At 38.6% G+C, this 23,060-nt stretch overlaps 5 protein-coding genes, 1 non-coding gene and 1 pseudogene across 6 annotated transcripts; 4 read left to right on the top strand and 3 right to left on the bottom strand.

Annotated features, from left to right (window-relative positions):
• Nucleotides 1-56: 56 nt before the first annotated feature.
• On the bottom strand, nucleotides 57-1,415 carry LOC103843313. Its single transcript, XM_009120018.2, has 2 exons — nucleotides 885-1,415; nucleotides 57-310 (listed from the first exon to the last, which is right to left on the bottom strand). Exons 1-2 carry the CDS (start codon nucleotides 1,366-1,368, stop codon nucleotides 138-140), a joined length of 657 nt encoding a protein of 218 aa, XP_009118266.1. The 5' UTR covers nucleotides 1,369-1,415; the 3' UTR covers nucleotides 57-137.
• A 2,549-nt stretch (nucleotides 1,416-3,964) lies between these two features.
• On the top strand, nucleotides 3,965-7,368 carry LOC103843312 (protein PHLOEM PROTEIN 2-LIKE A10-like). The gene has a single exon (XM_033279599.1). The coding sequence runs from the start codon at nucleotides 4,023-4,025 to the stop codon at nucleotides 4,770-4,772; it is 750 nt and encodes a 249-aa protein (XP_033135490.1). The 5' UTR covers nucleotides 3,965-4,022; the 3' UTR covers nucleotides 4,773-7,368.
• LOC103843311 lies at nucleotides 4,794-11,122 on the bottom strand (annotated as a pseudogene).
• A 154-nt stretch (nucleotides 11,123-11,276) lies between these two features.
• On the bottom strand, nucleotides 11,277-11,358 carry TRNAS-AGA. The gene has a single exon. It is a non-coding gene; the product is annotated as a tRNA-Ser (tRNA).
• A 723-nt stretch (nucleotides 11,359-12,081) lies between these two features.
• LOC103843310 lies at nucleotides 12,082-14,518 on the top strand. Its single transcript, XM_009120017.3, has one exon. The coding sequence runs from the start codon at nucleotides 13,030-13,032 to the stop codon at nucleotides 13,618-13,620; it is 591 nt and encodes a 196-aa protein (XP_009118265.1). The 5' UTR covers nucleotides 12,082-13,029; the 3' UTR covers nucleotides 13,621-14,518.
• Nucleotides 14,519-15,409: 891 nt separating this feature from the next.
• On the top strand, nucleotides 15,410-19,709 carry LOC103843309 (biotin carboxylase, chloroplastic). The gene is made up of 17 exons (XM_009120015.3): nucleotides 15,410-15,596; nucleotides 15,672-15,731; nucleotides 16,008-16,345; nucleotides 16,424-16,565; nucleotides 16,638-16,736; nucleotides 16,829-16,885; nucleotides 17,013-17,084; nucleotides 17,381-17,470; nucleotides 17,558-17,617; nucleotides 17,845-18,030; nucleotides 18,109-18,201; nucleotides 18,280-18,361; nucleotides 18,456-18,562; nucleotides 18,682-18,757; nucleotides 18,834-18,880; nucleotides 18,959-19,021; nucleotides 19,401-19,709. The coding sequence occupies exons 2-17, from the start codon at nucleotides 15,684-15,686 to the stop codon at nucleotides 19,446-19,448; spliced, it is 1,608 nt and encodes a 535-aa protein (XP_009118263.1). The 5' UTR covers nucleotides 15,410-15,596; nucleotides 15,672-15,683; the 3' UTR covers nucleotides 19,449-19,709.
• Nucleotides 19,710-19,969: 260 nt separating this feature from the next.
• Nucleotides 19,970-22,942, top strand: LOC103843308 (pentatricopeptide repeat-containing protein At1g10270). The gene has a single exon (XM_009120014.3). The coding sequence runs from the start codon at nucleotides 20,192-20,194 to the stop codon at nucleotides 22,754-22,756; it is 2,565 nt and encodes an 854-aa protein (XP_009118262.2). The 5' UTR covers nucleotides 19,970-20,191; the 3' UTR covers nucleotides 22,757-22,942.
• The last annotated feature ends 118 nt before the right edge of the window (nucleotides 22,943-23,060 follow it).

Raw genomic sequence — 23,060 nt, 5'->3', positions numbered from 1 at the left:
AAATATGAATATGATATTTGATTAGGTAAAGCAGATTATGATGGCAGTGGGACAAAACAACAAAATGTAATATTAATCCAAAAAAAGAATGAAAATTTATAACAAAGTTCGATGATTCATACACGCTTTTCCGTGATTTAGTGGTAAGCAGTATGCACAACACTTTCCTTGCTATAATAATCAAAACACATTATAAATTGAGATGCCTTACATGCGCATGGCAAAACAAACTGGTTCATCAAATCCTTCAAAAAATTATATTGGAAGATTCGTATATTCACGAGGTTAGCTGGATTAGGACACGAGAACTCTATATTTCCAGTTGAAAGTTTCCACACGTTCCGAAATTTGAATGTGTGAACCATCAATAACAATGGTCTGGTCGAAACAATACGCGAAACACATTTTAAACTTCAAAACTTAACATGAAAATGCAAAAATCATTGAAAACATAAGTCGCATTTACGTTAAGCTTCTAACATCAACCAGACTTGGATTTGAAGAGAGAGTAGTTTATCGACTTATATAGTTTCTTGTTGCACAACATCGAGCTAAAAAAAGTATTATCAATCCACAAAATACTAAAATCAAGAAATTAAATACTCCATCCGTTTCATAAAAATAGATTTTTTAATATTTTCACACATATTAAGAAAACACATTAAACTATCATAATAAATAATAAATGTATTATTTTCTGTAATTTTTAATATAATTTTTAACTAATAGTAATTCAATAAAATCAATTAATTTTTTTGAAGATTATAATTTTTTCATAAAAAAACACAAAAAATACATCTTTGTGAAACAAACTTTTTTTTAAAAAAGTCTATCTCAATGAAAAGGAGAAACAGATGAAATATAAAACTAAAATTTAGGGCTACCAGTAACAGCATATGATTTGCTACGAGGATACTTGAGATCAGAAACTTTCTTTGCCATCTTGGGATTCACAGATCCTTCCTCTGCTTCATCCTCTTCCTCTATCTTCGCCATCCCCACGCTCGAGCTCTTCGGCAAGCCTCTTTGCCTCAGCTTCTCTTGTTGCAACTTCTCGTGTAAAAACATGTCGATCTCATTCTTGTGCCCTAAGCTCCTAACCGAAGCAGCTCTCACTAGCTCGCTATAATCATCGTCAATCCCAAAATCAGTTGTTCTCCGGGTAGATGCGGAGGAGGAGAAGGCGGCGGAGGATGAGCTCCGGCTTCTTGGAAAAGGAGTGGAGACGGAGGCTGCGGATGAATAGTGAGTCCGAGCTGAGCAACCGGTGATGCTTCTTATGTAGAAATCACGAGCCTTGCCTAAAGCTCTTAAAGGTGCTGTGATTATTCTCAAGAACTTGTTCTGTTTTTGTCCTTTGTTTCTCATGCTCTCTTTTTTTTTTGGAAATGGTTTTGTTTTCTTTGTATTTGATGTGGTTTTAACTAGGGTCTTGAATGTTGAATGTCTTAAAAGTAATAAATTAAAAGGAGCGTTAAAGAAGAATTAATTGAGAGAATCAAACGTCACTTTAAGGACTTTTTAAATTTGTGTTTTAAAAGTTGGTTAAGAAAATAATTGTGGAAAGAGTGTTGGACAAAGCAGTCAGAAAATTGATAGGAGTTTGTAGTGTATATTAGAGTTTTCATTTTTCACTAATATTATTACAATTCAAGTAGAAGTACGTAACTGTAGTAATATAGATTATATAGATTATATAGATAAATGAACTACCTACTAAATACTAACGTGGATACATTTTTAAATGATAAAAAATAAAAATTTATGGATTAAGAAGTGCATTGAATAAGTCATAAGCTAATGAAGTGATAAAGCCGCCTTCAATTTCTTCATTTTTCGCGTTTGTTTTTCTTTGTTACAAGTTTTAAAATGTTAAAAACGATGGTCAAAGCCTGAATGTACGGCTAAGTCAAAGATTGTGGAAAATATAATAGTTTATCCAGCCCTATTTTGTTTATTTTTCTCTCTTCTATTTTTTATTCAAAGTTAGAAGATATGATAATATATTAATATTACTAAAGACTAAATGTTTGATTTTTCTTTTGTTTGAAATTTTCTGAAACATAAAATTTACCAAAATTCTGATTTTATAATTTGATTCGGAGTCAATGAATTTTTCTTTCTGTTTTTGTAGTTTCCTAACCTTACTTACTGAGTTAACTTACTAATATTCTTTTACTTAATAAGATGGCTAAAACATTTCACCATTGACAATTTATAATCCAACTTTAAACCCTTCTGATTTCCACTACTACATAAGTTGTACCCGACCAGTAAATATTTTTTTATTAATATCTAAAATTTATTTAATATAATATTTACTAGTAGGAATATTATTTTTAATCGTAAACGTGGTGCAGTACACAAATATATGGGAAGCATGGGTTTGGACTTTTTCTGCATGTATGGGAGCACCCCTTAATAGGAAAATGCTCTCTTATGAAAATTAGATAAGAACAAGCATGTGGAGCCATGTCGGACGTCAAAACTATCAAATGCTTATAGAACACAAGTGATACATAGTTTAAACATACCCTTGCATATCCTTTTTGGTTGATCATGAGATAATTTAACAAAATTTCAACTAACACATGTAATATTGCCACATCGACTTGAACTGCAGTATAATTTGAAGTATTTTGTGGTAGGTGATATATGTTAAAACCTTAGGCTTTCCGTCTTGATTTTTTCTTATATTTATGATGTCATACAGATGGATCCGTATGGTTTGCTTGCTATATACGTTATATTAACAAAATATGTTACATATTTTATTAAGGAAAATGGTATATGATTCATCACCATCCTTAAAATATTTGTTAAAGTGAAACTTAACTTATGCTTCCAAGATATTTTACTATTTTACGCTACCTTCACTTTCATTAAGAACATTCACTAAACATTTCATGTTATCTTATGCTATATGATCGATGTAAGACTTAGTATCAAACACCTCTAATTCATCTCATCATTATATGTTTTTAGTAAAGCTAATACTAATATTCCTGCCTTCCTTTTTGTAATATAAGCTTATGCTATTTAATTCCATATAATTAATTTCATCATACTATTAGAGGAAAACTAAAACTTCTTTCTCTTTTGGTTTTCTCCCTGCATACAGTCTATTGCCATTAACGGAGAATCGTCTGATGCCACACCTCCTCCACATGTCCACATGACAATCTCACCATGTAAATTTGATTGTTTGTAGAAAATCAATCATTAGATTGTTTGACACCTTTTTGTTATATATCAATAAATAAACAGTTAATTTCATGTATAAAATTATTTTAAATTCTTATATTTTTCTCTAAAACATAAAAAATTATAAAATATAGAAACACATATTCCCAGTGTATTTATATACAAAATATAAACGCTTTTTTCTTACTGTAACTATACACGAATGATATTTTTGCTTTAAATATAGATTTTTCTCTTTCATAGTAAAAAACTAAAATTTAGAAACAAATATTTCCAGTGTACAGTTATATAAAGCAGAAATGATTTTTTTTTTTTTTTTTGTAACTTAACAGAAATGATATTTCGTACTGTGAATATAGATGAGTGATATATCTTGCTTTAAATATAGAAGAAAATAGTTTAAAGAAAAGTATATTACAAAGAAATGTTGTCTACAATAGCTTTGATGAAACTGAAATATATTTAATTTTCTTTTTCATAAGAAGAGGAATCATTATGACTGTACATGATTCATTACCGAACCGAAATAACAGGTTTCTACTTTTAGTAAGAGATCCAACTTGTCATCATCCTCCGTTTTCTCTCTCTCTCTCTGTCTCTTCCAGTTTCTCAAAGTTGCTCCATTTGTTGATTCTCTCTTCTTCTTCTTTTATCTGCTGATCCTAAACTTACCCCTCTCCTCTATTCTCATCGTTGAGAGTCAATAACAGAACCTGAGTTACATCATCTGTTTTCGGATCAGAACTGAATGGACCTTCTTCGATTAGGAGATCAAGGTCTCTCTTTCACCTCATAAAAGAAGAAAATGGCTGATCTTGATGGCGGTTTCCTGCGTCTCCGGTTATGGAGTCTACAAGGTTTATCATTCACTATCTGTCACCACCAAGAGGAAACGTCTTATAAAGATCCTCGGAGCTTTCCTCTCTGCAGCCGAGACCATGACCACCGTGTCTCAAGACGTGAAGAGATTTCTCAACTCTGATTCCGACAATATCCCAAACAGCTTGAAACAGATCGCTAAGATCGCCACGTCAGATGAGTTCACGAGCTCTCTCTCTACGGTTACTCAGACTGTAACTGTTGGTGTCTCTCGTGGTATGTCCAGCTTTGAGTCTACAGGGATTGGCTCAGAGCCAAGTGTTGTTGATAGAGTGATTGATAAGGCGTTCTCAGAGGAAGGAGGTAGGTTTCTTTCCGCTGTAGTTGGTAGCTTTGCTAAGAATCTTGTTCTTGGGTTTCACTCAAATGAGGTCAAGAATGATTCTGAGGAGACCACTCCTCAATGGATGAGATTGCTGTGTGATGATAAGTGTAAAGAGCTTTTATCTGATTGCATTGAGAGATTCAGCAGCACAACAGTGTCTGTATACCTCGACAAGACGATGGACATCAACACTTATGATCAGATCTTTGAAGGTTTGACGAATCCGAAACACCAGGACAGCGTAAAAGACCTTCTTGTTACAGTCTCTAGTGGTGCTCTTCAAACTATCGTCAGGACCTCTCACGATGTCTTTACATCTCCTTCTTCAAGGTCTAATATAGAAGAGATCAAGACAAGGTGTTAGGAACTCTCCTAATCACTTTTAGTCCTTGTTAGGTATTCATAAGCGTCCTTCTTGTTATATTAGTCATAGTTGGAGCTGAAAAGACAATATACATATTGTGTCTTTGTATGTACACACACTGATCATTCAATAACAAAAAAAAAGACATACCGTTTCACAATTAAATAGTTTTATAACTTATAACCAATCTAATGTTCTATAATCTAGGCTTTGAGATGTGGCATAGACCTAAGCTTATCACAGCAGTTATAAACGCATGCAGTCTAAATTATATACGTCTGAACAACCTGCCGTTTTCTATACGTAACAAAGAAACAGCAGGATCAGAGTCACAATGAGTTCATAGTCTCGCATACCTTCTTCTCCTAATCATCCACCAATTCTTCGCTGGAGCTTTCCACTGGTTGTTTACCGGCAGTTTTTGAACTACTGCTCCTTTTGTTGGAATTGTGAAAATCCATGTCCAACTCTATATTATACGATTAGTATGATATTGTCCACTTTGGCCTAGGAGGCTGGGCCGCATGGTTTTACTTTTGGTTTCATTCCCAAAAGACCTCGTACTATTAGAGTTGGACATCTCTTTTATATCTCTGCTACACACACCTCCCAATCTTAACTCGATGGGCTTCGTTCCTACTCCAAGGGTATTTTGGTCTTCTTGCAGATTTCTCGTCAACCGCTCTGATACCAATTGTTGGAATTGTGAAAGTCCAACAGTCCAACTCTATATTATCCGATTAGTATGATATTGTCTACTTTAGGTCTAAAAGGCTGGCCCACATAGTTTTACTTTTGGTTTTCTTTCCACATGGTTCTTGCCATTCAGCTGATTTCGTGCTCCTTGATGTTTCTTCTCTGTTGCTAAGCTATTTTCATGGTCTTTGACTTGTAAATGTGTTTGTTTGTGTCGACTTGTAGATGTGTCTGTTTGTCTCTATTTCTAACTGTATGAGCTGATTTTAGATGACATGTTTATCAATCTGACATTTTGTTTTGCCTGTAGATCATTCGCTTTAAGGAGTGGAAATACCTTGGCCTCATGAACAATTACAAACTCTGCGCTGAAACAACCGACCTTGATTCTTTTGAAAGATAATCCCTGAAAAATGTTGCTGCCATCATTGCTCATTCAGTGGTCCACATCGATTTGGATGACGGTTCGAGTGGCACATGAATCATTATAGATAGTGGTGGCACGATAATAACATGCGCCCATGTTGTTATCGATGCACACCTACTTGGAAATAAAGCATATTCCCAATCTGAAAAAGATAGAATATAAAGGAGTAGTTACGAAGAATCGTTGTTGGTGGAGAGGTAATTGGTATGGTTGTTGGTGGAGAACCATAGAGGATTGTATTTGCCTTGAGACTTGATTCATTGTTCCAAATCTTGAAGACGATATGTTATAAGCATGCAAATTCTGTGGTGCGTCAGAATTGATTTTGTGAACTATCATCAATTAACTCAGGAACTCTTCTGTGAAGAGGTTTGGTTTCTCTATAGTGTTTACTAGTTAGTTGAGTTTATTAATTGAAGCTGTTTTTTGTTGAGTATGTCAAGTTTCAATGTGGGTAGGTAGACATTGCTTTGCTCTGTTTATAGTTTGCCAAATACCTCTTGGCTTAGGAAATGATTGGGAAAATTGTCAAGTTATTAACCACATCTGAGCCAAAATTGTGCGATTAGTGTCTCCTTGGAAGTTCTTCTCTAAGCAAGTTCTTCTTCATTTAAGCTGTATCTTTTCTTTTTGACTATGTCTATTTGTATATTTTGCTTATTAGGTTTTACTTGTAACGTTATGAACAAATCTGTGCATTTGTTTTGGGAAATTGGCACACTCCTATGTGTGTGGATTGAAATGAAGCTTTACATAATCTGTTTCAAAACCTGTTTATTCCACTGCTGTCTAAATTTCATTCTCTTAGGTTGACTTGAAACATAACGATAGATTGATATATATGTATGTTATTTCTCGTCCATGGCATAGTATTCTTTTCTTCCTGAATGTTGTTTATGTTAAATAAACTTTTTTATGCTGATTCTTTAGGTTTCTTGCAGATTGGAGCTTGATTTTGCAGACAATTGGAGTAAAGACTGATTTTTTGGCGCTTAGATTGTGTTTATGTTAGTTGACACTTCATGTCTCAACGTATGATTGTGACTAGTCCGTTTTTGGAAAGATGTAAATGATATCTTATGAATTTGCATGATTATAACTATCATTTAATGTATATATTTGTCATTTAGATTATCATTTAGGCAATTATTAGGATTGCATTTCTATGCATATGTCTCTATTAGGTGTTGGAGTTACCAATTGGAAGTTTGGGGTCAGTTTGAAAGGATATATTTGGGGTCCTTCTTGTTATATTAGTCATAGTTGGAGCTGAAAAAAACAATTTACATATTGTGTCTTTGTATGCACACACTGATGTTTCAATAACAAAAAAAAAGAAGACATGCCGTTTCACAATTAAATAGTTTTATAACTTATAACCAACCTAACATTTTCTATCATCTAGGCTTTGACATGGGTCATGGACCTAAGCTTATCACAGCAGTTGTAAACGCATGCAGTCTAAATTATATACGTCTGAACAACCTGCCGTTTTCTATACATAGCAAAGAAACAGAAGGATCATCAGTGTGTGCACATACCTTTCTTCTCCTAATCATCCACCAATTCTTCGCTGGAGCTTTCCACTGGTTTACTGGCAGATTTTGAACTACTGCTCCCTTCTGTCTTAACCAATGGCTACTCCGGCTCCAGTACACTCCAACAGTTAACGGAGGTAAGAGTTGGAGTGTTGCTAGTTGCTGATCTCCACGTGGAGGCTTGAATATCTGTAGATGATCCTCTAATAGAGGAATCTTCAGCTCCCCAGGTTTCATCATCACTCTCTTGAATCACTGCTTTCTTCCATGGATTTGCTTTCTGAGCATCGCAGGATGAGCTCCCCATTGTATTACCTAGTGATGGAGATTGTGAGCCGTTCTGGACAGCCACAGCTCCATGGTATACAGAAGCGTGGTCCAGCCTCCTCATGGCAGTGGCGGCTCGAGCATGGTCGTGGAAGACGACCAAAGCGTTCTTGTCATTCAGCCAAACAAGCACACATTCACCCCCAAATCTCAGTACCAAAGCGTTAACATTCACCTCCCTCGGGAGATCCAGTAGAGAAACCACAAGCCTAGGATCCATATCCACCACCGGGTCAAAACACGGCGGGTGGGGCCCGCCCTCACTACCTCTAGCTCCAATGATCCGTGTTGGTGGCTTTGACTTTTGCGTCACGTGAACCACTGTAAACCGTTTTGGCTCCCACCCTGCGTTCTTAACCGCGAGTTTCCACCTCTCAGCTAGAAGCCGAACCGTGTCTCGTTTATCCTTTTGCATAGGGCAGAAGACGTGGACCTTGATGACACTTGAAACGCTTCCTCTGGCTTTCCCAAGTACAAGGAGCTTGAACCGCTCTTCAACGGCTAGCACCCACTTCGGATCACGCCTATAGATGTCTGAAATAATCTCTGTCATTGCAGAGTTCTCGCTGAAATGTACATAGTCTAGATTAAGGGGAGTGATATCAACTCGCTTACGCTCCAGCTTAACACACTCGTCATCACAAGAAAGCTTTCTCTGACCGAGAGGGATTCGGTTTCCACTAGACTCAACAGGCTGAAGCATCGTTGGAAGCTTCTGCAAAACCGAGGCTTCATAGAGAGACTCAACACGAAGATTGCTGCCAGCATCACAAGGGACTGTAGCGGTTATGCGACAACAGGAACATGTGATTGTGACTGGAAACTCACATCTTGAGTCAGGGCAAGGCTGAGAAGGATGGCAGAGCGATGCACAAGTGTGCTTACAATCTCTTCTAGGAGCACCACAAGTCTGTCCACATGTAACATTGTAAGTGTCGCAAGCGTCACAAGGCTCCTGGTGACAAGTTCTAGCACAAGCATGCGTACCACAACGCCTCGTCTTTCCACAAACCTTGTTACATCTAATGTCTCTCAACCCACAAGGTATGTTCCTCAGAACCACATGACCACCAACGCAATTCTTCTCCACCGGGGCGGAACAAGGAGGGCAATCTCCGAAATGGCATCCATGAGTAGCGTAGTGGCCACACGGCTGAGGAATCGAGCACGGAAGCTGGCAGGTAGGGACAGGCGTACCGCACGGTAGCGGTGGAGGGATCGAAGCTCTTCCGCAGGCGCATGTAAGATCAGTGAATATAACCTCGAAGCAAGGAGGGCAGTGGCCACTGTGACATAACGATTCACATGAATGCTGCAAGCACCTTAGGTTCTTCCCACAAGGTAACTGGCATAAGTGTGTGTCCCAATCGCAGCAACGCTCGCTACATCTATGCCTCCCACAGTTCTTCTTACGTCCACATGGTTTACCGCATACAAGCTTCTCAGTCTCTGAAGATGTTTTGTAGCATTCCAAGGTCTTGGATGTTGACCCACATCTACATTTCTGATTGACTTGGACCAAACAAGGAGCGCAATCACCTCCGTGGCACACCTCGGCGCAAGTATGTAAACCACAAGGAAGAAGCTTAAGGCATATGTTTGAACAAGAAGGAACTGGCTCCAAGCAACTCTCTCTGATATGTTCTTCTAACCGTTTTTTCCCACAATAACAAGTCTTCACTCTACTCGGTAGTAAGTCACAGTCTCCGCAAGGTCCAGCGTGGCAAACCTCGGAGCATAAATGATTACCACATCCAAGCCCCTTCCCGCAGATAAGATTACACGAATACACACCGTCTTCTGCTTTCAACTCTCCCTTCACAGTCACATCTTCGCAAGCGACAGTCTCCATTCTCTTCTTGCAGAAACACGTGGCGTTTACCAGTACCTGACAAGGCTCACAAGTGCCAACGTGGCATGACCTTTCACATAGATGACGCTTACAATTGAGAAGCTTCTCGCAACGCTGACCACAGACAAGAACCGATCTCCGCTCAGAGCATCTAGTATGAATCATCTTTTTACCGCAAGGACAGCTACGAGGTGGAGCAAACGCCTTACAAGGAGGACACGGACCAGGGTGACACTGCAAGACACATACATGAGGACACAGATCCTCTTTAGCAGCAAAATCTTTCTCCAGAGGCTTCCCACATGGCTCCCCGCATGAGTGTGGAGTCAGATACGGATCAGAGGGCGGATCTTTTCTCTTTCCGCAAAAGCAACGGTAGCTTATCTCTCTCGATGACGTCAACTGTACAGATTGGCAACCTGGACATCTCCAGTTATCGCCTTGGTTTTTCTCAGCCAACAAATCAATGGAAGTTGGTGCTCGAGCCCATCTCTTGATACAATGCATATGGAAGATTGAGTAACAGCTGGAGCAAGACCATATATTGGCAGACCGTCCAACTTTTTCATAACAAATCATACACTCGATAGAACTCTTCACCAGCTTCTCTTGTATCTCTTGAACAAGTTGAGGCAAGTTCGGGTCTGTCACCACAATCTTCTCCTCCTTAACTACCCTTTTCCACTCGTCACAGGCCGAGTATTAGATGCAACTCTTTGGCGATTATCAGGCCGAGTTCCTGGAGCATTATTAGGTGGAGGTGGAGCAGCGACATTACTCCTTTGGTGCTGGTTATAGGGAGGGTGACCAGAACCGTTATGTTGCCTTTGCAGATAAGCAGGACGTGAAGCAGTAGCACCAGCGTGAAGGCTTTCAGAACTTCTCTCTGTAGGGTCATTTACAACAGCCACGGAGGTAGATGAACCTCTAGGAACCCATGTTTGCTGAGGATTGAAGCGAGACCTATCTCTCCTAAATTGAGAGCTCATCTTCTTCTCTGACTCAACAAATACAGAACCAGATCATATACTGTTGGAGCAATGGGTGTATTACAAAGTAATCACAAAGTGCTCCTAAACACAGAGAGAAGCCATTGATATAAATAAATATTCAGATAGTAGAAATTGGTAATCTTTGAGACATGTGATGGTCTAATTCTAAAACAAAATATATTTTCATTATCCACCAGACAATTCAACAAAACATGACATATGAACCAAACCAATCTCTGTCACAATTAAACCTTTTCACATTTGCAAGCCATTTGAAATTAATTAGGTATAAAATACATGATTAACCCCTACACTATCCGGCTACAAGATTCAGAGCTTAGAACACCTAAATGAATAAAGGAAACAAAAAAAGGTTACCTGACAAAAAGAAATACGCAAGGGAAGAAGAAACAAAGAACAATCTCCGGAATCAATTACAGGTGTTAGTCCGAGACAGAGAGACTGTCGGACAAAAAACGGAAAGAGCGACGAGGAGGAAGACCGAAGATATTTATAGAGAGAGAGAGAGAGACCGTATAACTTTTTTTTATCTACTCGTTCATGGGCCATAATGGGCTTATACTGAACATTAACCGGAGTATAATGTTACTCAAGTTCGATGGGCCAGCCAATGGTACGGTTCATAAACAGTCCGAAAAAGAAAAATAAAAACGTGAACGGCAGGATTCGAACCTGCGCGGGCAAAGCCCACATGATTTCTAGTCATGCCCGATAACCACTCCGGCACGTCCACTTTTTGCTTTTAAAGAGTGAATTATTATTTATATTCTCTATCGTTTACGAGATACTGGCAGAAATATTGCAACGCTTTTGTTGTATTAGGAATAGGACAATACCAATATGCCAAGTTTAATAAGTAACACAAAAAAAAAAAAACAATTTGAAGTCGTATATAAATGAATGAAAATGATAGCTTATGTGAAAGGAACGTATGGAATGTCACTGCATCATACCAAAGAGAGTAGATTACTTGGCTGAATAATATGATTCAAGAAAATTAAATCATGTATCAATTGTTATTTGAACTTAATACATTATCTCATAAGCAAGCATACATTGTTTTTTCTCTATTTTGTGTTTCACAACAAAGAGTGAATATTATTATATATCACCCTTTGGAATAACAAGGGAAACAACAAAAAGAATACAAACTTTAGAAGAAACAAAACCAAATACATATGTTATGGATCGATCGAAGTAGTACACTATTGGTTCTCCCCAGAGAGACAATGTTTTCTTTTAAGCAACAATGACTTTGTCCTTAGCGGCATCATCACCTCCTTCGAGCTGGCGTATGTCTTATGATTCCCTGTGATCAGCTGAATACGATGATGCTTGCAATAAAAAGCTTCCCCTCGTGAGCTATGTCATTTTCGAAGGACTTATCGTGCAGCCTCTATGTGTACACTTGAAACAGCTCTTGTGGTACAATGTTCCATTATATGGAACAACGTTGCAATATCAAAACTGTTATGGAGACAACCTCTGGTGAAGTGTAAGGCTATCCTGTGAATAAATGCTTTTAAATGAAAATAGATGTTCTGCGTATTACACAAGTTTTCATTTTCTTCAACCTTGCTCAAAGATTCAAAAGCCCTAAAATTCAATTTAGGTGCCCTTTTTAAAAAAATATTTTCAACAAAAACCCTCAACTAGTTTAATCTAACGCGTGATTATTATGGGACAAAGACTTGATATATACAAATATTTTACGAACGCGCTATGATCTCCTTTCACAATCATATATGATCGAATAAGATTAGGCCTTCTTTGCAGCAAAATTTACCAAATCGAAACCAAACATAAGTTTTTTAAAAAAATATATACGGATGTCTATGTTATCTTTAAAGCCCTAAGCTAAGAGAACTATAATTGCATGCCTTATTTTTAGAAGAACTAATTGCATTGTTTACCCTCCCATAATCACATGATTTGCTCTCTTCTTTTTGTTCAACACGTGATTTGTTCCTTTTTGTTTTGATGTTATTTTTTTTTGTTTATTCCACTTTATCTAAATAGTGCATATATTTCAATCTATCTTTTCTAAACACATCCAATGTTTGAATAAAAGTAGGGCCATCATGGAAAAAAAGTCTTTGATTCTCCTGCAAGAAAGTCAACCACTAAGGTCAGCCAGAATACATCTGAGATGACGTCTTTTATTAATGTGGAAACTATTCTACTCGTGCCCAGGACAAAAAGAAAGTGCCTAAAGTACGTGATCCGAACAATCTTATAACATTTAATGAGATCTGGTCAAATCACCAAACTATTTGTTTATACGAGAAAATCACATCCTAGTCTTAAAGACAAGTCTCATCATCATTACAAGAAAGCCATCTATCTTGTCCCAATACTAAACCCTAACAACAACATCACAGTTAGAAAAACTTCAATCTCTTAAATGGTGAGTCTATTTTCCTCAAGGAAGAGATCGAGGAAAGAAAGAAAGAACCCTTATTCAGATCTCGGACTCGAAAAGTTCTCTGCACTTCTCTCCGACCTAGACGAGAAGAGACAAAGCATTTACGCAACGAGGGTCGACTCAGATGGGCCGCCACTTGTTCGGTTTGTGTTCAAAAGCTCGGGAGAGTGCGTCCCTATCATGATCAAGACAAAGAAGGTAACCAAGAAGAAGGATTCTCAAGATGATTTAAACGTCAAGATCGAAACAAAAGTGGAAGAGGAAAACGAAACAAAGAAAACAGAGTTGGTAACAGAGCAGAAACAGAGCTGTGTATTGAACGAGAATCTGAAGAAGATTTCAAGACCGAAGCATTTTTTACCCGTGACAACAATCTTGGTTCTAATCTTCTTCGTGTTCTTTGGACGAACAGTATCGATCATGTGCACTTGTATAGTTTGGTACTTGGTTCCATTGATCAAGGAACATTGCAGAAGGAGAGGATCATCACAACATGAGACCGAAAAGAAAAACAAGAAGAAGTTTCCGCATCTGGTTGCTCCGGGTAAAACACGACGAAAACTTAATTAACTTCTTTTTTTTTTGAATGTTTTGTGCATAGTTTATTTTGTTTAAACGTTAATAGTTGTTAATAGTTTTGAAATACAAAAATCTGTAAATTGTGATTTTTATCATTTTTCTATTGTTAATGATATGTAATTATTCAAAGTTTCCGTCATTCCTTGATTCAGTTCTACATAATTAGTTGAATGTTTAATCTGATTGAGAATTTTAGGGTCTACTTGTATTTTTGGACAACATGAACTATTTTCACTTGTTTATTATACTAACGGTTGGTTTCTATAGGGAAATTTACTGAACAATATATTAAATGTTCTTTAACTGCAATTTGAAACATGGAGTTCGGTACTAGTTAGTTAGGCCGGTTTGAGGGAAACTTACCAAAGTCAGACCAGTCTAAATTGGCTTGGTGTTTCGGTTAATTTGAAATAAATGTCTTAAAACCCTGTCCTTTTGTTACAACATCAACGGTCTAGCCTAAATCAAAAGTAATGTATCATGATTTACTAACAAATCAAAAGTAGAGGAGGAGAAATAGAAAAAGAATACAAAGTTGCTAACAGAGAAAAACAGAGTTGTGTATTGAATGAGAATCTAAAGAAAACCCGTGACAACGATCTTGGTATTGATCTTCTTGGTGTTCTTTGGATGAACCGTGTCGATTCTGTGCACTTGTATCGTTCATTACATTGTTCTATTGATCAAAGAACATTACAGAATGAGAAGATCATAATCATACAAGATAGAAAAGAAAAACAAGAAGAGTTTCCGCATATGATTGCTTCTGGTAAAATCATGGTGACCAAAAATTAATTAACTCATAAACACTAACCAGCACTGTCTCTTAATAAAGTAGAAAGAAATCAAACCTCAGTTAGTTCATGAAATCAATCATATTTTAGCCTGGCGTAACAACTTTCTTTCCTTCATCACCTTCAAAACAGTATCTATCGGGATGGCAAAGCCAACACCACGGTTACATTCAAGGTTTACAAGCGCCCCTTTAGAGCTTCCCTAAAAATAATAAAACATCAGCAAAAATAATATATCATTCAACCAACAATCGGTTTGTAGATAAACTTTGCATTTGCCTTCTACTTATAGTCCATCTTGTGTGCGCTTAACACAACTTGAAAAAACACAAAACAATATATATTAGATATGTCAACGAAAAAACCAGCAAAAATATTGAATGCTAATTGTTGTTAATAGTTTTGAAATATTGAATGCTAATTGTTGTTAATAGTTTTGAAATACAAAAATCTGTAGATTATGATTTCGCATGTGGCTGTTTCTGGTAAAACACGGTGACCAAAAACTTAATTAAACTTTTTTTGTGAATCTTTTGTTCATAGTTTATTTTGTTTAAATGCTAATTGTTGTTAATAGTTTTGAAATTAAAAAAAATCTGTAAATTATGATTTTTATCATTTTTTCTAGTGTTAATAATATGTAATAATTCAAAGTTTCAAACGGAACATGGTCTGTCATTTCCTTAATTCAATTCTACAAAGTTTGTTGAATTTTTTAATCTGGTTGTGAATCTTAGCGCTTGTGGAGATTTGGTTACTTGTATTTATGGACAACATGTATTATTTCACTTGTTTATTATAGGGAAATTTACTGGACAACACATTAAATGTTCTTTAATCGCAATTTGAAACATCGAGTTTGGTACTAGTGTGGTTAGACTCCAGACGAGTTTGAGAGAAACTTATCGAAGTTAGACCGGTATAAATTGGTTTGGTTTTGGTTCAATTAGAAATAAAGGTTCTAAAACCCAGCCCAAAGGATAGGACATAACATTAACGGTCCAGCCCAAATTAATGTATTGTGATTTTCCTACCAAAGCTTCTGGTGTTGTTGTAAGAAAGTAAAATAAATTTGACTTTTCTGTGTGTTTCAGTTAGATTCAGTTCAGTCTCTCACTCAATCTCCCCTAGTTTACATCGAAACACTTCTCCTGGGAGAGAAAAACAAAGAAGGTAAGAAGCTTCTCCATCTCCTCCTTCTTCCTCGTTTTGCATTGTTGATGAGATTCTGCTTCCTCTGTAAACCAGGATCTGCGTGCAATGGACGCCTCAATGATTACTAATCCCAAATCCATTGTCTCCCTTCCCGTAAGCACACAAAACACCCCATCTTCACTCTTTCATTTTTGGAGTTTTCTGTTTGATGCATTCATTACTTCGAACTTGAGCTTTGGTCTAATTTAATTATTGTCTGAGATTTTGAAAATTCGAACTTGATACTTCCCATTTGATTATCTCCTGAAAAATATTTATAATTGATTTTTTTTTTTTTTATCTATTTGGTATGTAACTGTAACAATGCATGCTTGTTTGTTATTCTTATGAAATAAACATTCTAATCGCTTATCCTTATGTATATACTAGTCTTTGTTCATGGGGAGGTCGGGAGGTAGTATTAGAAGTTCCCAATGTAATGTCACTATGGGACAAACGGTTAGCTTCCCGAGGCAAAAGACTCTGACTTTAAAAGTTAGCCGGAACGTGAAGAGAAAAAGTGGTGGTGGTGCGTTTGCTGCTACTTGTAGCAGTGGGGATAAGATTCTTGTGGCTAACAGAGGTGAAATCGCTGTCCGTGTTATCCGAACAGCTCACGAAATGGGGATCCCTTGTGTTGCTGTTTACTCAACTATAGACAAGGATGCACTTCATGTGAAGTTGGCTGATGAAGCTGTTTGTATTGGTGAAGCTCCTAGCAACCAGTCGTAAGTTTGTTCCATTCTTTTCTTAACATGCATAAATATAAGTTTGTAAATAAATTTTTTATTGTGAATTGTGTGCAGGTATTTGTTGATACCGAATGTTCTGTCAGCTGCGATTAGCAGAGGATGTACAATGCTCCATCCTGGATATGGATTCCTTGCGGAGAACGCTCTTTTTGTAGAGATGTGTAGAGAACACAGGATCAATTTCATTGGACCAAATGTAAGTTTTTTTTTTTAATTTCAGAATATAGGAAAAGAAAATGCTCTCTAATGGGATTATCTGCATCTGCAGCCTGATAGCATCCGTGTCATGGGTGACAAATCAACTGCTAGGGAGACAATGAAAAATGCTGGTGTCCCTACTGTACCAGGGAGTGATGGATTATTGCAGGTATTATAGAATATTCAGTTATGCATCTCAAGTTGAGTAGTACTAAAGGGTCTCTTGGTACTTTATTGTATTGAAATTTATTATTGTTACAGAGCACAGAGGAAGGAGTCAGGCTCGCCAATGAGATTGGGTACCCTGTAATGATCAAGGTAAATTATTTCGTTTCTATAGGCAGCAGATGAAGCTTTTGTCTTTCTTTTCCAAAGCTATCTCTGTACTTCTTAGAATGTTTCACTGAGTATTGAATCTCACAACTTGTCTCTTTGTGGTTTCAAGGCAACAGCAGGTGGTGGTGGACGTGGAATGCGTCTTGCCAATGAACCGTCAGAGTTTGTGAAACTGTTGCAGGTATGAAAATCAAGGCAAATTGATCTACAAAATGGCCAACATTAGAATTTCAGAAGATCATAATCACGTCCTCCTGTATTCAGATATTTGATAGGAATGTATCATAGAATCATAACCCTTAGACAACCTAGAGTGCTATTGTCTGCATCATATTCCTAATTTTTCTCAGGATAAACTTTACATGCATGAAGATGTTGTAGTTAAATACAAGTATACATAAAGTTAACCATATCCAACTACTATACCATAAAAGATCTGTAAGATTTTTAACAACCTTTAATTTTGGTGTTCTGCAGCAAGCAAAGAGTGAGGCCGCTGCTGCTTTTGGAAATGATGGAGTTTATCTGGAGAAGTACGTGCAAAATCCCCGTCATATTGAGTTCCAGGTTTACATAGACTTCGACTCAGCAAAAATATTTTTAGATCTTCAGTGTGCTATCAACTGTTCTCATCTAACTGCTGTTGGATTTTAGATTCTTGCCGATAAATTTGGTAACGTTGTTCACTTTGGCGAGCGTGACTGCAGCATCCAGGTATCATTTCCAGTATCCACTTTTGTTGCTTTGTCATCTCAGAAGAAAAGTAAAACTGACCACTTAATATATATAGAGCTTCTCATTAGTGATCTTTTCAAATTGCACACATAATGTTCTCTATAGTAGTTGCTAAGACACCAATGCAAAAAAAAAAATTGAACTTGTGTTACAAACCTACTATGAGTGTTGCTTTCGCGTCTAACTAAATCTTCTCTTGACCACAGAGGCGTAACCAAAAGTTGCTGGAAGAAGCACCTTCTCCTGCACTGACCCCTGAGCTGCGAAAAGCCATGGGTGATGCAGCAGTGGCAGCAGCAGCGTCCATTGGTTACATTGGTGTTGGTACAGTGGAGTTTCTTCTGGATGAGAGAGGTTCCTTCTATTTCATGGAAATGAACACTAGAATCCAGGTTTGTTAAGTTATCATGAATCTTTCTTTTAATCTAGAAGCATTTGAAGCTTAACGAGTGGCTACTGATTAATATTAGGTGGAGCACCCTGTGACGGAGATGATTTACTCAGTTGATTTGATTGAAGAACAGATCCGTGTTGCAATGGGAGAGAAACTGCGTTATACACAGGTATAACTGGTGTCTATCAATCATTATATGCTCTTTGATAGAAAAACTTCTTCAATCTGGAATAATTTTCTTAAACAGGATGAGATTGTGCTTAGAGGACATTCGATTGAGTGTCGTATCAATGCAGAAGACCCATTTAAAGGATTCAGACCTGGACCTGGTATGTTATTATTACACCGTTTATACGCTATATTTACCAACTGTTAGCATATATGACTTTTTGATTTAAAAATTTATTTCTGTCACAATAACAGGAAGAATAACATCGTATCTGCCATCTGGAGGTCCTTTTGTTAGGATGGATAGCCATGTGTATCCGGACTATGTTGTTCCTCCAAGCTATGATTCTCTTCTTGGAAAGGTATATTTCACTCTGCCTTTTTTCTTTCTGGATTGTTTATGGTTGGTTGTTTAAGGACATCACAGTAGACTAGCATCGGTTTCTTTTGACATTTATGGTGTGTCTTTTATTCATTTTAGCTTATTGTATGGGCTCCAACGAGGGAAAGGGCGATCGAGCGGATGAAGCGTGCACTCAATGACACTATTATTACAGGTATTCCGTGGATTGCTGATTCTGCTTTTGTTGCACTTGTGATGAAATGTTTTCAATTTTTTTCTTGTTTCATCAGGGGTTCCCACCACCATTGAGTACCACAAGCTTATCCTTGAAGTTGAGGTGCGTGAAAGAACTACTCTTAGCTTAGGAAGATTTTTAATCATGAAAGTATTGGATTTTTACATTTACTTGTAACAGGATTTCAAAAACGGAAAAGTTGATACAGCTTTCATCCCCAAGCATGAAGAGGAATTAGCAGAGGTACCTTTCAGTTTATCTCTGATCTGAACAAAATCTAGACCATTTACTCTCAAAACATCCTTTGCTTCTCTGTCTATGCCTTATTGTTTTCATCTGGTGCCCTTCTTAAAGTTTAAGCTCGACTATGAAATCTTTCAAATCATGTTGTAAACATTTTAAGCGGCCTAGCAAAGGCAATAACTCATGGATTTTCGATTTTGTTAAGCATTGTAATGTAAATCTGGTAAATTCGATAAAATTGATAGTCTTAAGGTATAATACAGACGTTCTTACTGAAATTGCCTTGAGCTTGCAAGAGAGAGAGAGAGCCAATGTCTTGTAAATCTCTTAATTTTTCCAGTTATTTTTCTAACTTGTGGTAAATGCTATATGTGTGCAGCCTGATGAAATTGTCCCAGTGAAAGATTTGACAAATGTAGCTGCTTAGAATCCATCAGCTCTTACATGAAGCAGTGATATTTGGAACAACAGGGGATTCAGTTATGCCAATATGTCCGCAAAGTTTTCTTACCTGATTCTGGTGTCTTCGCCTTTTGTGATGTTATGCAATAGCAACTTCACACATGGTTTCGAAAATAGTTGTGTTTTTTTTTTCCGGTTGAGTTTATGGTATTTACAGTACTTCATTTCAGACCTGAGACCATTTTTAAGTATTTCTTGACTGCAATAGTTGAGTTTATTTATGTTATTAGCAAGTCCGAACTTTAAATCATTTATAAACACAATGTCCTTGTGGTGTTATGCAAGACAGAGTCATCTTGTAAGTTTAGGTATGATGATTATAGATAAAAATAAAATATAATTTGCTGATAACATCAGGTAAGCGTCTTCACTGAAGCCATTTTCGTATAACAACAATCCCTTTGTTAATGTTCAAAAAAAAAACAATCCCTTTGTTATCTTACGCCTTCTCTATTCCTCTTCTGAACACTATAACACGTGTTAACAAACATCCCACTTAATAAAACGATGTCGTTTAGTTTGAATTTATCATCGTTTTTTTTTTTTTTAATTTCTCGTCAAATATCCCATTTCATTACGGTTCAGCTTCACATGTGAAACGACGCCGTATAGTCTCAAGTACAGTATCCCATTTCATTCCAGATCGAGGGTTTAAGCTACATCTCACCTCATCTCGTCTTCGTCTACCTCTAAACCCTAACCTCCGCCATGTCTCTCCGTCACCTCCTTCGCCGTTCCTCCCCTTTACTACACCGTCTCTCTTCATCCCCAATTGCGATCTCACACATCCAGCAACGCCTCTACACCATCTCAATCTCCCCACCCAACGAATCTCCAGACACAACCAATCAAGATTCCCCTCCGATCACCTTCCCACAGTCCCCTCTCCGAACCACATCCTTCTCATCAGCCGAAGAAGCCGCCGCCGAGCGCCGCCGCCGCAAACGCCGCCTCCGCATCGAACCCCCACTCCACGCCCTCCGCCGCGACCCCTCATCCCCTCCCCCGAAACGCGACCCCAACGCCCCGCGTCTCCCGGACTCAACCTCCTCCCTCGTCGGCGCGCGTCTCAACCTCCACAACAGAGTCCAATCCCTAATCCGAGCCTCCGACCTCGACGCCGCCTCCAAACTCGCTCGCCAGTCCGTCTACTCCAGCACCCGCCCCACCGTCTTCACCTGCAACGCCATCGTCGCCGCCATGTACAGATCCAAGCGCTACGCCGACTCGATCTCCCTCTTCGAGTACTTCTTCAAGCAGTCCAACATCGTCCCCAACGTCGTCTCCTACAACCAGATCATCAACGCTCACTGCGACGAGGGACACGTGGAGGAGGCTCTCGAGGTGTACCGTTACATACTGGCTAACTCTCCTTTCGCTCCTTCGTCGGTTACGTATAGGCATTTGACGAAAGGGTTGGTTCAAGCTGGGAGGATCGGGGAGGCTGTTAGCTTGGTTAGGGAGATGTTGAGCAAAGGCCAAGCTGCTGATTCGGTTGTGTATAGTAATGTTATAAGAGGTTACTTGGATCTTGGGGATTTAGATAAGGCTAATGAGTTTTTCGATGAGTTGAAGAGTAAGTGTACTGTTTACGATGGGATTGTGCATGGGACGTTTATGGAGTATTGGTTTGAGAAAGGGAATGATAAGGAGGGTATGGAGTCTTACAGGTCTTTGTTGGATAAGAAGTTTAGAATGCATCCGCATACTGGGAATGCGCTTCTTGAAGTTTTCTTAAAGTATGGTAAAAAGAGTGAGGCTTGGGGTTTGTTTAATGAGATGTTGGATAATCACACGCCTCCTAATATTCTGTCTGTGAACTCGGAGACGATTAGTATAATGGTGAACGAGTGTTTCAAGATGGGGGAGTTTAATGAAGCGATCGAGACGTTTAAGAAAGTTGGGAGGAATCCCACTTCGAGGCCGTTTGTGATGGATTATTTGGGTTACAGTAACATAGTGACGAGGTTCTGTGAGCACGGGATGTTACCGGAGGCTGAAAGGTTCTTTGCGGAGAGTGTGGGTAAGTCTTTGCCTCCTGATGCTCCGAGCCACAGAGCGATGATTGATGCTTATCTCAAGGCGGAGAGGGTTGAGGATGCTGTCAAGATGTTGAATAGGATGGTGGATGTGAATCTGAGGGTGGTTGCTGAGTTTGGTACGAGGGTGTTTGGTGAGCTGATTAGGAATGGGAAGGTCAAGGAATCTGCGGAGGTTTTGAGTAAGATGGGAGAGAGGGAGCCGAAACCAGATCCTTCGGTTTACGATGTGGTGGTTAGAGGTCTTTGTGAGGGGGATGCACTTGACCAAGCCAAGGATATAGTTGGTCAGATGGTTGGATATGGTGTTGGGGTTACTCCTGTGCTGAGGGAGTTTTTAATAGAGACTTTTGAGAAAGCAGGACGTCGTGAGGAGATTGAGAAAACCTTGAACACGGTTAACCGTCCGGTTAGAAACTCTGGCCAATCTGGTTACACTGCACCTAGGGTGCCTGGAGTGTTGGGAGCCACATCTGCAGCTCCTCAGCAACCTAGAGACAGGGCGCCATGGACGAGCCATGGGACAAGCCTTCCAAATTCAGGTGGGGCCAATGGAACTGCAGGTCAAACATCAGGAGGAACTTACAAGGCTAATAATAGCCAGAATACGTCTTGGTCCAACACCTCTGTTAACCAGCAGCAAAAACCATGGTCTAATCAGACGCCAGTGCAACCGTCACCATCATGGTCGAGTCAAGGACCAGGATATCAACAGCAGCAATCTTGGTCTCAGCAACCAGGTTGGTCAAGTCCTTCAGGTCATCAGCAATCATGGGCTACTCAGACAACTGGGCAGCAGCAACAATGGGCTAATCAGACGCCTAGCCAGCAGCAACAGTGGTCTAATCAGAACACTGGTCATCAGCAATCATGGGCTAACCAGACAACTGGCCAGCATCAACAGTGGACTAATCAAAACACCGGCCATCAGCAATATCAGAACACTGGCCATCATCAGCAACCGTGGGGTAATCAGACGCCTGGACAGCAGCAACAGTGGACTAATCAGACAGCTGGCCAGCATTCAGCGTGGACAGGGCAGCAGCAACCGTGGTCTAATCAGACAGCTACCCCTCAGCAGTCCCAGTGGTCGAATCCCTCGTCAGGACAGGTAGCTAATCAAGCACCATGGTCAAACTCTGGGAATAGTCACTTTCCTCAACAACAGGAGCCAGAGTCCTCTCATGGGTGGCAAGATGGAGAAGAGAAAAAGGTAGTTGAATCGAGCAAGTAGTTCCACAACTTGGCTTATATTCCTTCTACCCATCTTCTTTGTGACTTGCTAATTATAGTCATTTGCCTTTTAGCTTTGTGGGTCGCAGTTTTTGCAAACTATTTATTAAAAATCAACATCACAATATAATACGTTCTTCTGATCCTTGACCTTGATCAAATTATATAATTTCATTTTTCCCAAAAATGTTGATGAAAAAAAAAATAGATGTTCGTAATCTATATAGCTCATTTGTTTGGAACTTATCATCAGACTCAAGAAGCTCACTTGTATGGAACTTGTTAGTGACAGAGCTACGAGGAAG

Source organism: Brassica rapa, chromosome A09 (assembly GCF_000309985.2).
Source record: "Brassica rapa cultivar Chiifu-401-42 chromosome A09, CAAS_Brap_v3.01, whole genome shotgun sequence".
In the NCBI taxonomy this organism is placed as follows: Eukaryota; Viridiplantae; Streptophyta; class Magnoliopsida; order Brassicales; family Brassicaceae; genus Brassica; species Brassica rapa.
Note: the sequence above shows the minus strand (reverse complement) of the source record. Positions and strands in the feature narration are given on the sequence as shown.

Coding starts and splice junctions, on each gene's coding strand:
- LOC103843308 (XM_009120014.3), top strand. CDS start 20,192: ATGTCTCTCCGTCACCTCCTTCGCCGTTCCTCCCCTTTACTACACCGT.
- LOC103843310 (XM_009120017.3), top strand. CDS start 13,030: ATGGTGAGTCTATTTTCCTCAAGGAAGAGATCGAGGAAAGAAAGAAAG.
- LOC103843312 (XM_033279599.1), top strand. CDS start 4,023: ATGGCGGTTTCCTGCGTCTCCGGTTATGGAGTCTACAAGGTTTATCAT.
- LOC103843313 (XM_009120018.2), bottom strand. CDS start 1,368: ATGAGAAACAAAGGACAAAAACAGAACAAGTTCTTGAGAATAATCACA. Junction 311..884: donor CAAATCATATGCTGTTACTG/GTAGCCCTAAAT, acceptor CTGGAAATATAG/AGTTCTCGTGTCCTAATCCA.
- LOC103843309 (XM_009120015.3), top strand. CDS start 15,684: ATGGACGCCTCAATGATTACTAATCCCAAATCCATTGTCTCCCTTCCC. Junction 15,732..16,007: donor AATCCATTGTCTCCCTTCCC/GTAAGCACACAA, acceptor TGTATATACTAG/TCTTTGTTCATGGGGAGGTC. Junction 16,566..16,637: donor TCAATTTCATTGGACCAAAT/GTAAGTTTTTTT, acceptor CTGCATCTGCAG/CCTGATAGCATCCGTGTCAT.